The 12,934-nt window shown below is 36.0% G+C and overlaps 1 protein-coding gene across 7 annotated transcripts in view; it reads left to right on the top strand.

Moving 5' to 3' along the window:
• Window positions 1–12,934, top strand: part of rpgrip1l (RPGRIP1 like) — a 232,851-nt gene that overhangs the window by 86,852 nt on the left and 133,065 nt on the right. For all 7 annotated transcript variants that reach the window (XM_072547375.1, XM_072547374.1, XM_072547372.1 and 4 more), the window contains 3 exons: window positions 2,757–2,896; window positions 8,614–8,720; window positions 8,982–9,032. In XM_072547375.1, the coding sequence (XP_072403476.1) occupies window positions 2,757–2,896; window positions 8,614–8,720; window positions 8,982–9,032 (298 nt within the window). The remainder of the gene's footprint in view (window positions 1–2,756; window positions 2,897–8,613; window positions 8,721–8,981; window positions 9,033–12,934) is intronic.

Raw genomic sequence — 12,934 nt, 5'->3', positions numbered from 1 at the left:
TGCACACCTAGTCTAGCAGCTATGTCATTTAGGGCCCAACCAGCTCAATCCGTACTGCAACTACCAACTACTCTTGGCAGAGGGCATTGAAATCTCCCACCCAGAGTATATTCTCTGCCCTTGTTACCCTTGGTGCTTCCTCCAAGTGTTGTTCAACCTGGAAGACTACTGATTCATCAGCTGAGGGAGGATGGTAACACAAACTAATAGAATTGCAGAATCCGACTTAATGAATTATTCTTAATCTTGTGTTCTTCTTTTCCTGTTGATATCCTCCCGGTTTTTCCTTGAATTCTCTTTGACAACACTTTCTCTTCCAAAATATGAAGGTGGTAAAGTTTGAGTTATGGAATTCTTCACAGCAATCCTCAATAATGCTTAATGATTACTGTGCTGCAAGATTGACCATGGAAGTTATTTGTCTTAGTGATATCTGGCGGTCTAGATACAAAAATACAAAACCTGATATGAGACAAATTCAAATCAAGACTAAAACTTGCATTTGACTGCTCTAACACAAAAACATGAAGTCACTGTGAAACACCAATAAAAACTAAGTGAGAAATGTGTTCATTTTTGACCTCATGTAGATACTTCTAAATGCATTTGAAAAGCTACCTTGCATGTACTCAGTGAAAAGTTTCTAGATAATTTTGAAAATTCTTGCTGCCTTTTATTACACCCATTTAGTGCTAAATGTAAAGATTTCTACAATTGAAAGATTTTAACACATATACATTAACTTTGCACTTTTTAAAAAAAGGTCTGTTTCATGGAAGTGTCAAAGCAAACTAAGCTCTTTTAGTTAAAAGGCAATTTACTTCGACTTTAAAATGGCAAATTCGATCTTCTGTTTATACCAAAGCCATTTTGTTTACTCTGAACCACATATCACTCGAGTTTGCGTACACAAGATATATTTCACAATGTAATTGCACATACCATTAGGGAAATATCATTACCTTTCTTTACCTCATTCGTTATAAGGCACCCTATTTAGCAAATTGTTCATTCTTGACAGAAAATGACAAATGTGTAATGTTCTCTGTCCGAATTCTGTGATAATATTATGATCCCACCGTCGACTGGACAAGTCAGATTCCAGCTTAAAAGAAATCTAGCTTAACAGATATTTTTAAATTTAATGTTGTGGTCTTTCACCGACATATTTCATCTATCCTAACACAATCGCTGTACAGTACTCAACTAGCAGACAGAGAGTGAACGTTTCTAATACACCTATAGGTTTGACTTAACAGGTTCTGTCTTAAGAGCTTCATAATCTTTTCTTTGATTATTTACACAACAGAGATCAAACTTTCTGGCTTCAAATAAAATATTCAGGTTTTTAACTCAACACTTCTGGCCTTGATTTTTCAAACTAAACCCCTCTATGCTAAGGTATCCTATTTCATAACTACCAAAGCCCATATGCCAGTCGTAGAAAATCTAAACTCAAAAATAAATAATAATACATATAAATTACACATCTTATATCAAAGGTAACTACAGCTATACAGCACAACACAGCAATGATTATCCAAACTGTAAAAGAGAAAACAATAATGGTACATCTTTTGAATTCCAATTTTTGTTAAAGGCGGAAGTTCACTGTAACCGAACACCATATAAATGGAATAGTTGCTCAAAAACCTTGTTTGCAAGTACACATTTAAACTATGTATCTTTCTTAAATGAAGTGCAGTATTTCTTTTAACTTTAAAACAAAATGACTTACTTGCTTTTTGTCAGTTGAATTTAGTGACACTATGAAAAGCCTTATCCATAAAATATTGCGTTTAGAAACTGATTTTTTTTGCGATAATTTATGTTGCCTCTGTGTTTCTCAAAATCTTCATTTGTTGTTTTTGCCAAACTGCAGTTGATGTACAGCTCATTATTTACTTTTGAATGTTCTTAATTGGTTTCCCTAAACTCGATTAAATAGTATAACTTTTTTCTCTCATTCAAGTTATCGGCTGATGCAAGAGAAGGGTATTTTACTAAGCTGTTATTTTAATTAACCATTCTTACTGATTAAGGTAACTCCTTTGCAAAAATGTATATAATTTGTACTTCTACCCTCTTTTGATGATTTCTAATTACCTGTTTTACTCCTGTGTACAAGCTCATTTTGCTTTCTAATTGCATGCTATAAAACAGCATCCTCTAAACTATACCTCTTCATTTCTGCCATTGTTCATAATGGCTGCATTATACATGCACAATAGTCATTCTGTGGTCACAGTGTTTAAAATGTAACAACATTACTGACTTGTGGTTTCATTTCGTTGCAACCAGGCATTTTTTTTTTAATAATGCGACTGCTATACACCCCTGAAAAGAGATTAGATGTCATTTAAAGTCATTTAAATTGAGGGAATATTGGCATTTTTTTATGGAAAGTTTTGTGCCTCCTCTGTTGCTTGATAATTTTGATCTATGTATTCCCCTGGTGTACATAGATGAATTCCTTTCCTTGTCCCGCAGATCCAAGTGATGCCAGGTTTTTTTGGCCATGGATCTCTAAATTAAGGCCAGTGCCTTTGCTCATCCCACAAACTCTTTCATGTGATTTAACCGCAGCCTGAGCAAGGCGCCTTGGTTTCAACAGCAGCAGACCAGCATATGTTTGCTTAATTCCTGAGACATGATGACAGCAGTCTCTGTGCCACTAAGGCTTTTTTGTTTTAATTATTATTCTCTGTGGAGGATTACTTCCAATAGTTCTTCACATGCCACATGTTTGGTTACAGTGCTTTTGACATGACCCATGAACAAGAGTGGAAGTTGAAGGAACAGCAGCTGAAACTACAGATTGCACAGCTCGAGACCGCACTAAAATCTGACCTGGCTGACAAAAATGACATCTTGGACAAAATAAAACTGGAAAGAGGTATCTTTGCTTGTAAAGTAAATGAAGCCTACAAAATCTGCATTCATGAATACATACCACAATGGTGATTAAATTTCAGGAGTTTTTTTGCTTACATCTGCTTGGCATCGTAAATAATTTCAATTGAAGCAGTAATGCAAATTATATGTGAGCGGGTGGTACACTATGGAATTATAGTCTGCAATCCATTACAAGTAGAAACTTAAAATTTCTACAACAACTAAGAGATACAAATTTGAGTGGCTTAACCTTTTTTAAATCTGCCATCCAATTTTAAAGGTAATGATTAGTTCAGGGTAATGCCCTATACCCTCCCTGTGTAGGAGCAATGTTGGGACCATCCAACCAATGCAAATGCAGTGTTCCAAGTCCACCACAGATCCTGAGCAGATCCACTAAATGGTAGATTATTTTGTGAAGTATTTTTGCATGACTTATTATGATCATGCCTTTTCACTATGAGGAGTGTATGGATTTGACACAAGAACAGTGAGGTCGCATTTAGTATTATTGTCCATTAAAATGTAGGAATTTCTGAACAAATTTTGATATAGGGCTCCCACTGGGCAATTGCTGCTCTTGTCCAATGTATTACAAATAAGAATCTGAATGGAACTGAATTAACTTAAGGTACCTGATCGGCATGGATGAGTTGGACCAGAGTCTGTTTCGTTACTGTACAAATCTATGAACCTGTGACTCTGGCCTTCACCTATGAGCATGGGCAGGATGTGTTAGCTGAGATTGCACAGAATTATTCAGCAAGTATGACAATCAAAACTGGAAACTCTCCTGACTTAATTTTCTGTTTATTTTGTAATTTACAAATTCATTCTGATTATAATTACACACCATTTTAATTTTCATCTTAGTTTCTAATTGTCAGTACTTCACAACCCTTATGCAGAACCATATTTTTATTGGTAGTTAAGGAGCTTCAGATACTTGTGATAAAATTGTTTAATGGCAAATTTGCTGGTTTTAAATTGGAAATACTTTGAATTATGAGATGTGGTCCTGTGGTTTTGAAATGTATTACATGTGTAATCTTTTGAATAATTGTAGACAAATGCTTCAAAATTGTGTTTTTTTAATGCATTCATCATTTCCCAGTTATGCCTCTTACTAAATTGAAAATATATTGGAGTGGTTGAAAATCAATTGCAAACAGACAAACAGAGTGAATCTTTGTTGGTTTTTCAGCTTCCAAGATGGGCATTAGTTAGCACACAAGATAAATAAGTCACAAGATATGAAAAACTATTTAACATCTAAAAAGTACTAATATACAGTTGAGATATGTATTAGATGAAGTAACATTAGCCATGGTCTTTTCCTTTCAACTACTATACATTTTCATATAACATGTCCCAAAGAGACAGTTTCTTCTTGATGGTCATTACAATGCAAAATGCTTGTGGTTTCAAAATGTTATATTTAATAGAATGGACTAAAAAGGGTTAAGAAATGAGCATCTGTAAGATGTTAGAATTTTCCAGAATTACACTGTAAGCAAAATAATACCCTGCAGTTGTATCATGTTTTTAATTGTAGTGTCGCTACAGAACAATTATGATGTATTATTCTTTAAATAAAAAGGTCTGTTAAGGAAGTGGGTAAAAAACTAAAATGCAGACTACACAGAAATTCTACAAGTTAGGAATGATAATTTTATGACCAAAGTAACTGCAATTGCTGTAGATTTTTATATTGACAAATATTTAATGAATAATTAAATGAGCATTTTAAATCACAAAAGGAACAATATATTAACTGACAAAAAATGTGCTAGTTCAAATTCTAATGCAAAATTCCTTAAAACATATTCAACAGACTTTTAAAATGATATTTAAATACCATTGTAAATTTATGTATAATTTCTCCAATGTAGTACTTGTTATTTTGTTAGTTACTTGTAGAGGCAGAAATTAAATGACCTGTTATTTATGTACATATGTAAGGGACGTAACATGCCTTATCAGGTATTTATCAGAGATTCTTGAAAAATGACATAACTCAATATTGATTTGGATGTTTTTCAAGTTTCTTTGAGGGGAAGTACATGACAACCTAAAATTGAATCCTGTTGTTCCCAATTTTCACATGTAAAACGGATGCAGGAAGGTCCAATTTCTAATCTATCCTTTATTGACAATTTGCAATATGCATTAATCTTGAAACTAATTTGAAATTTTGTTACTCATTCATAGGAAATGGGCATTGCTGGGTAAAACAGCTTAACTCTAATTGCCTTTGAGAAAATGGTGGTGAGCCATGACCTTAAAACACTGCAATTGATATAGTGAGGCTAGTCCCAAATTGTGGTGATGATAGACCATTTTTTTTTCTTAGTTTAGTTAAAATAATTGTCAATCACTGAAACACAGTTAAGCAAGGCTACTGAGTTTCTTTAACAACAGTGGTTTATTATAGAAAGACAAAAACAAGCTATCTAGATATAGAATACAGTTTAGAAAAATCTTAAAACAGAGCTTTCAACCTACTTCCTCTCACCATCAATTTACAGAGATTACTTTCTCGAGAAATTGGTTCACTATCAAATTTTTAGTTTCTATTACACTATTTTTCCCCAGTTTATTTCTTGTGAACTATGCAATTTTCCCACATCAATACTCACATACGGAGAGCTTAAATCTTCTCAGCTTCTAATAACCTGCAGATTTCCACCAAACTTCAGGAGTTCACAAGGTATCTTTTCACTGAGGTAACTTAGACATTTGGATGGGTATATGAATAGGAAGAGTTTAGAGGGATAGGGGCTAAGTCCTGGCAAATGGGAGTGAATTAATTAGGATATCTGATCAGCATAGATGAGTTGGACTACAGGATCTGTTTCCATGTTGTACATCTTTATGGTTCGATAACTGCTGTGACAAAACTCAACTCCAGAAGAGAAACTATGCTTGCTTCTAACCACTGCTCTGGTGTTTTATAATTGAACTGAAAAATACTTGCTTCTGAACCGAATTAATGGTATTGCATGTTTACTGGACTTATTGTTAGCCTCATAGTATAAACATCTTATTCCAATAACACTCCAGAGCTTCTCCTAAACTATGAATGGAGTTACCTGCTCTCTGACACATATTGGCTCAGATCATTATTCTGGAAAGTTTCACTAATTTTGTTTATTTTACAAAGAAAACCCTTAACAAAACCAACAAACACCCACATGCCGCCACTCTCAAATCAAAACTCCAAAATGATACCTGGAAATTCCATAATGTTCGTCACGTATCTAAAAATGTTTGCTGAGAGTATCAGATAGTGATGTTTTGAATAATATGGCTTCAGTTTTACATAAAGCATTATTTTCCTTGCTTTCATGCAGTTAGTAATCAAAATGTTGGAAAACACTACTTTTAACTTGCTCATCTGGTAGGATTACATTGATCCCACATCAGCGTGTCCCTGATTAGTAAACCAAAATCAAGGGAGCCAAGCCACTATCCATATGGAATCAATTAATATGTTTAGTTTTAAATTCATGCCAAACAAATACTTTGGTGCCTCGATTATATGTTGCTGTTTTCACAGGTCACATTGCTCAAATTTGACTATACTACGCAGTAGAGGAGAGTTTAGACTTCAACATGCCTGTAAAATTGGCAACATTAGATCAGCCACTCATACAGCACATCTTAAATTCCTCTCCAATTGCTTACAGCTGATTGGAAAATTGTATGAGGAGCATCCAATCCAGTATCACTTGTTTTGTACTTCTATGGAAAGCTCCAATGAATATACTGAAAACAATACTGATGAGTATCCATAAGAAGGAAAATTAGACTAGGTCTGTGGGATGAATGTGCCATACATTTTTTTATGTTTAAAATAACATCTGCTACTTTGCAAAATAATATTTTAATTCATTTCTTATATCATACAAGACGTTTTTATTACAATCCCCACAGAGGTCATTAATGTTTAAAGAGAAATTTAAATACTCACTGATCAACTGAAAGCAATTACACCACAATGATTTCACTGTTCAAAACAATTAAATTTTACTGTAGAAGAAACAAATAAAACAAACATGACTAACTAAACATTCCTTTAAGTGAATGCTATCCTGTATATTGCAAGGCATTTTTTAAAAATGTGGCATCTAGTTTAGAGTAAAATTATGGAAGGAGCCCCGGTTTTCTTTCTGACTTCCCACCACAAACGCTTTGGCTGGTTATCAAGCCTTTTACCATATCAAAGTTCCACAGCTCTTAAGAATTTGTTTCAATTTCTTTTCAATGTTCTAACTATTCTCTAAAGTCTGCAATTTCATTTGGATCCTTCCAACATTTATTCAAAGCCTGTGGACTTCTCAGTTGAATGTAGGCTTCACTACGCTTCATGGGCTAACTTCTTAGTACCATCAACTCAGAAATACACTTGATTTTGATAGCACATGTATCAGGGCTGCTTTTCAAATCTTTGCAGACTCTTTCTTTCTCTGAACTCAACATAGGTGCTTTTAGATCAAACTCAAAACATTTCTGGACAAATCCCACAGATATCTTCCCAGAGTTCCAACCCAGGCTCCACCTGAATTACTCGTATTCGTGGTAACTGACATTAATTGAAATGTCTCTTTAACCTGTGGCTTCAAAATCCCATCTTTTGACCCAAAGTTTTGTATGAGTATTTTAAATACCTAATGAAGTCAGGGGAGTTCTTCTCAGACTTGTTGTCTGCAGTTCCCTAACTAACTGAGGACAACCTGATGTTTTTCATGCTTTCACCATCCTAATTCTGACCTCTAAGTACAGGTGGAACCCTATTTGAGATTTCTGAAGTCTAACATTTTAACTCCATAATGCTTAAAAATATAACCTTGCCAAACTAAAACATGCTCCTGAAATATTAATATGAACTTGCTGATTATGAGTACTGGTTTTGTAACAATAATTTCACTTTAGATAGATGGTAAGCAAAGCCGGAGACTGGAAGAACACAGCAAACTAGGCAGCATTAGGACATGGAGAAGTCATCGTTTCAGGTTAGAGGGGTTACAACCGAAATGTTGATTTCTCCACCTCTTATTGCTACTCGTCTTGCTGTGTTCTTCCAGCTTCCTACTTGTCTACTTTGGCTTCCAACATCTGCAGTTCTTTTTGCTTCTAAGACAGTAAATCAAGATGACTATATTGTCATCACACCCTTTCAAACAATTTTCATGACCAGACATTGAAGTATGTTTAAACCTTAAGGATAAATACTCCTCAATCATAAGATTCCAGTTGTCTTTTGCAATATACAGGAAATTTCCAATTACTCACACAGAGAGACTTGCATTTATATTGCAGATTTCATGTCCTCTGAATGTCTTCAAGTGCTTTATATCAATGAAATGTTTGTGATGCTAGTCTCCATTGTAATGTAGGAAACAACTCATCTTAACAAATGGCAAATTGCTGTAAATTTATTGTGTTATTTTACTATTTGAAACACATTTGTAAATCTTCTGAACAGCATTTTTACTGTTCTGTTACATAAACTTATAGGAATTTTTCTCACAGGATTTTCGATGAAATTATAGAAAACATAAAATGTTTAGCTCTTCCGGACAAAATCTGGATCCCTTGCATGCTTCTTTTGAATACACTGGTATTAGATACATCCATTGTAACATTCTTGTTTTAAGACATTGTTGCCTGATTTTGTTTCTCTATTATTTCCATTTATTGTATAACGAACGTCAGAAAAAAATGAACGACTCTCCCAGGAGAACAAAGAGCTTCAGCTGCACTATCTTGAACACAAGCAACAGCTGGATGAACTGAAAGAGCGCATGAAGTTCTTCACCAAAGTAAGATACTCACCTGAATTGCATTTATATCTGCCAGAATGTGACAATGGAATGCATGAAATGTTTTATGCATGGCGTAAATATACCAGCTTTCTGCTTCATCAAGTCTTGGGAAAAAGAATGTAGAATGCACTGGTTTATTTATTCATGATATTCAAGCCAAATGTCATATTTGGTGAGAATCTAGTATGTCATTTTCAGTTATCCCTGTATTATTCATTTCCATTTAATAATGCTCTTTATTGACCATTTTAATTTCAGGAGAGTGATATTGATGTGACTGAACTCAGCGAAGCACTGATGCTCATAAAGGTAATGCAAAGAAGTTGATCCCTCTTCCAATTTGTGTCTACTCTGTGAACTAATAACAATCTGACCCTCATATGCCCTGATTGGAGTGACTTGCATTTTAAAAGGTGAATTCATCGGTGAGCCTTCAAGTGGCTAATGTAGCTTAAACATAGGAAAATGTCAGAAAGAGCCAGGAGTACAAAGTCAGAAGAGTAATATGAAGTTTATTTATTTTGTTAATATTTTATCTTCACAACATAGTTTAATTAGTCTATGTATAGATATATTTTTTCAGGGTTTGGATCAAATTTTGGATCAAATTCTGCGAAGTTAAAGTAGTATAAATTGACAACACTTAAGGAAGCCAATTCGCTCCTGCCCCTTTCTGCATTTAACACCAATGTGTTAGTCTGCTTTCAAGAAAAAGAGAGTCTGGTCTGGTCAATTTTAATATGTTAATTAGTTATTTCAAGAAATGTAGGCTTGATTTTACTGTTTGGTTGTGAATCGTGCAGTCTGGAATTTGACAATGAAATGAAGATGAAGACACAATTGATGGGAAAATATGGCAATAGTTACTGACACCTCATTCAATACCTCCTTGTGTTTCATTCACAGAACTAGTGCTGAGCTAACTTTTACAAGTTTGGGGACACAGTAACACAATGGAATTGTCACTGAGGCTCAGGCTAATGTTCTGGGTACAGAGGTTCAAAAACCATCACAAAAATTTAAATCTGTATGATCTCACTAAAGACCTTCATTTAAAAAACTGAAATTCAGGTTACTGACTAAATGAAACAACAGGGTTCCATAGTTTAAAACAACGAGTATTTTCTATATATGATGCAAGCAAAGAAAATCCAAGTGCGAACTTTGCCTAAACTCTGACAGCCAGACTCAACATAAATTAAACACACATTATCAGCTAGACAGGCCCAACAGTTTAACTAGGAGAAAGTGAGGACTGCAGATGCTGGAGATCGGAGCTGAAAAATGTGTTGCTGGAAAAGCGCAGCAGGTCAGGCAGCATCCAAGGAACAGGAGAATCGACGTTTCGGGCATAAGCCCTTCTTCAGGAATAAAGGGCTTTCTGAAGAAGGGCTTATGCCCGAAACGTCGATTCTCCTGCTCCCTGGATGCTGCCTGACCTGCTGTGCTTTTCCAGCAACACATTTTTTTAGTACCAACAGTTTAATTGGTCAGTTTAATTTTAGTGGTGGAGAAATTTTCAGAAACATTATTCGGATAGGAATATATGAAACAAGGAAAAATGATTGTGAATTCAGAAGAGTCAGGATGGATTTAATGAACTTGCTGGAGTTTTTTGAAGATATAACAGAGAGAGCTGGTGAGGAGAAGCCAGTAAATGTGGTTTATGTGGATTTCCAAAAAGTGTTCAATATAAAGCTACACAGCAGACTTATGTTATCATGAGTAAAAGGGAAAGTAGCAATGTGGATGTAAAGTTGCTTGAGGGATTGTACACAGAGATTAATAGTTGGTGTATTTTTCAGGCTGGAAGAAAGTTTGTAGTGGGGTACCCTAGAATTTGGTGTTGAGACTCTTTGTATATTTGATTTTTTTTATAAATGACCTCGATCTTATTGTGTAGGGGACAGTTTCAAAGATTACAGGCCACACAAAACTTGGGATAATTGTCAACTTGATGACAGCAGTGTAGAATTTAAAAATGACATTGAAATGATGGTGGAGTGGGAGGAAGGATGGCAGATGAAGTTCAGTATGGAAAACTGAGGTGGTGCACTTTGGCATAAGGATCACAGTCTGGCAATACAAAGGATACATTTCTAAAGGGTGCACTGGAGCAGAGAGATTTGTCAATAAGTAGATAAGTCAATAAAAATAGTTGGACAGGTACAGAGATGATTTCTAATGCTTGTTTAGCTGTTTGGAGAATTAGTCAATAGGTTTGTCTATCCGAGATTCATCTTCCTGAAGGAGGACAGCTCCACCCCAGTGTCATTCACATCAATGGCAACTTTAAATGTTTAGTTAAAGTGTGGCGATACAAACATTGTCTCTCATATTAAATGACCTTCAGCTTTTCAAAAGCTGTTAAATAACATTTCTCTGTTTATATTATTTTGGCTTTTTTCTGTCATAGATGTGTTTGTGGCACACCTACTGTGCTGGAGTTTGGGATAAACTTTCAGCAGAACCCACACATCCCTAAAAACCTCATGATTTCACACTTTGCTGTGGGAATGGGGACTTTTGCTTCCTTATACATTTATGACCTAGGCAGTACTTGTCCTTGACCCACAGTGTCCTAGATAGGCCACTTGGGTCATAGTGAACTTGTTATTTTTGAAAATGACCACTAGGTTAGCTGACTTTACTTTCTGGAAGAAGCATTCTAGGCACATTATGCAATTAGATAAGGCTACCACCATCTGGTTCATTGGCCTTTGAGAGTTGGCTAGGGTATTTTAGGGCCTGAATAGCATGGCTGAACAGTAAAGTAGGCTACTTCACCCAGGCATAGTATTGGCAGGGGTTGATTCTGGTCACTTTATTAACCTTTTGGTAGTCAATGCAGAGCTTTGAGGTGTTGTTCAGCTTGGACATAAGCAGACTCCAGCTCCAGCTGCTACTACTTGGTTTGATTAGTTATTGTCCAGTCTGTAGTTATTCTCCTCAATTTGGGCCAGCTTTTCTTGGCCTAGCCAGTGGAGGACCTCTTCCATATCCTCATCGTGTAGAGCTAGAATCATGCATGCTGATTTACCTCTGCATAAACCCTTGCAGTGAGCAGTCTTGTTAAGTCTGCTTGCTGCTCTGTGTCTAATGGACAAATCAGGAGTATAAATTCATTAATATTCCTGATTGATTAGCCGGGATTCAGTGTGAACCTCACTAATGTCCCTCTTCAATTCATCTCCGTTGTTACCCTCATCCTTTAAATCAATAGCAATGGACCTTTACCTGTTTGACCCTTCTCAGTAATTGTATTGCTTTATCATGTTGACATGATGTAGCCTTTGTTTTTTGCCCTGATCTAAGGTTTCAGTCAGATAATGCACTTCTCCAAGTTTCTTGTCTACTCTATAGAGGCCACTGAACCAGACTTTTTCTGGTGTTCTGAAGAAGGGTCATTGGGCCCAAAACATTAATTCTGCTTTCCCTCCACAGATGTCGCCAGACCTGCTGAGTTTCTCCAACAATTTCCATTTTTGTTTTACTGGTTTTGCCTGATATGGGCAGGACCACAAACATATAATCTCCTAGCTGAAAGGTTCAGGCCCTGGCATGCTTTTCTACATGTTTTTTCATTGCTATCTGGGAGATTTTCAAGTGATCTTGAGCCTCCTCACATGCTTTGAAAATCATTTTTGGAACTTTATTATGTGATTTCACACAGAGATTTCTTCCTTCTGTTCTAAAATCCTGTCCTTGATTAGTTTCAGAGACTCTTGTACTCGGTGCCCTGAGCTAATTCAAATGGAGTAAAACTGATGGACTTATTAAGTGAGTCACTGGTGTAGAACAGAATAAAATCTAGTACTTTACCCCAGTCATGGGGGTACTCATGGCAGTAGGCCCCAATCACACCTATTAGGATTGGTGGCACCATCCTTGTGGCCACTATGACTATAATTGATGTGCAGAAGACTTCAGCTGGGACTGTTTTTCTGGAATGGTTTGGGTAAGAATCTGTTAGGGTATCATGGTGGCACAGTGGTTAACACTGCTGCCTCACAGCGCCAAGGACCCAGGTTCAATTCCAGCCTTAGCTGACTGTCTGCAGGGGGTTTGCATATTCTCCGTATGTTGGCTTGGGTTTCCACTCTGTGCTCCAGTTTCCTCCCACAGTCCAAAGATGCACAATTTAGGTGGGTTGACCATGCTAAATTGTATCATAGTGTTCAGGGATGCGCAGGCAAGTTGGGTTTTCTGTA

The sequence above is a fragment of the Chiloscyllium punctatum genome, chromosome 26 (genome assembly GCF_047496795.1).
Source record: "Chiloscyllium punctatum isolate Juve2018m chromosome 26, sChiPun1.3, whole genome shotgun sequence".
In the NCBI taxonomy this organism is placed as follows: domain Eukaryota; kingdom Metazoa; phylum Chordata; class Chondrichthyes; order Orectolobiformes; family Hemiscylliidae; genus Chiloscyllium; species Chiloscyllium punctatum.
Note: the sequence above shows the minus strand (reverse complement) of the source record. Positions and strands in the feature narration are given on the sequence as shown.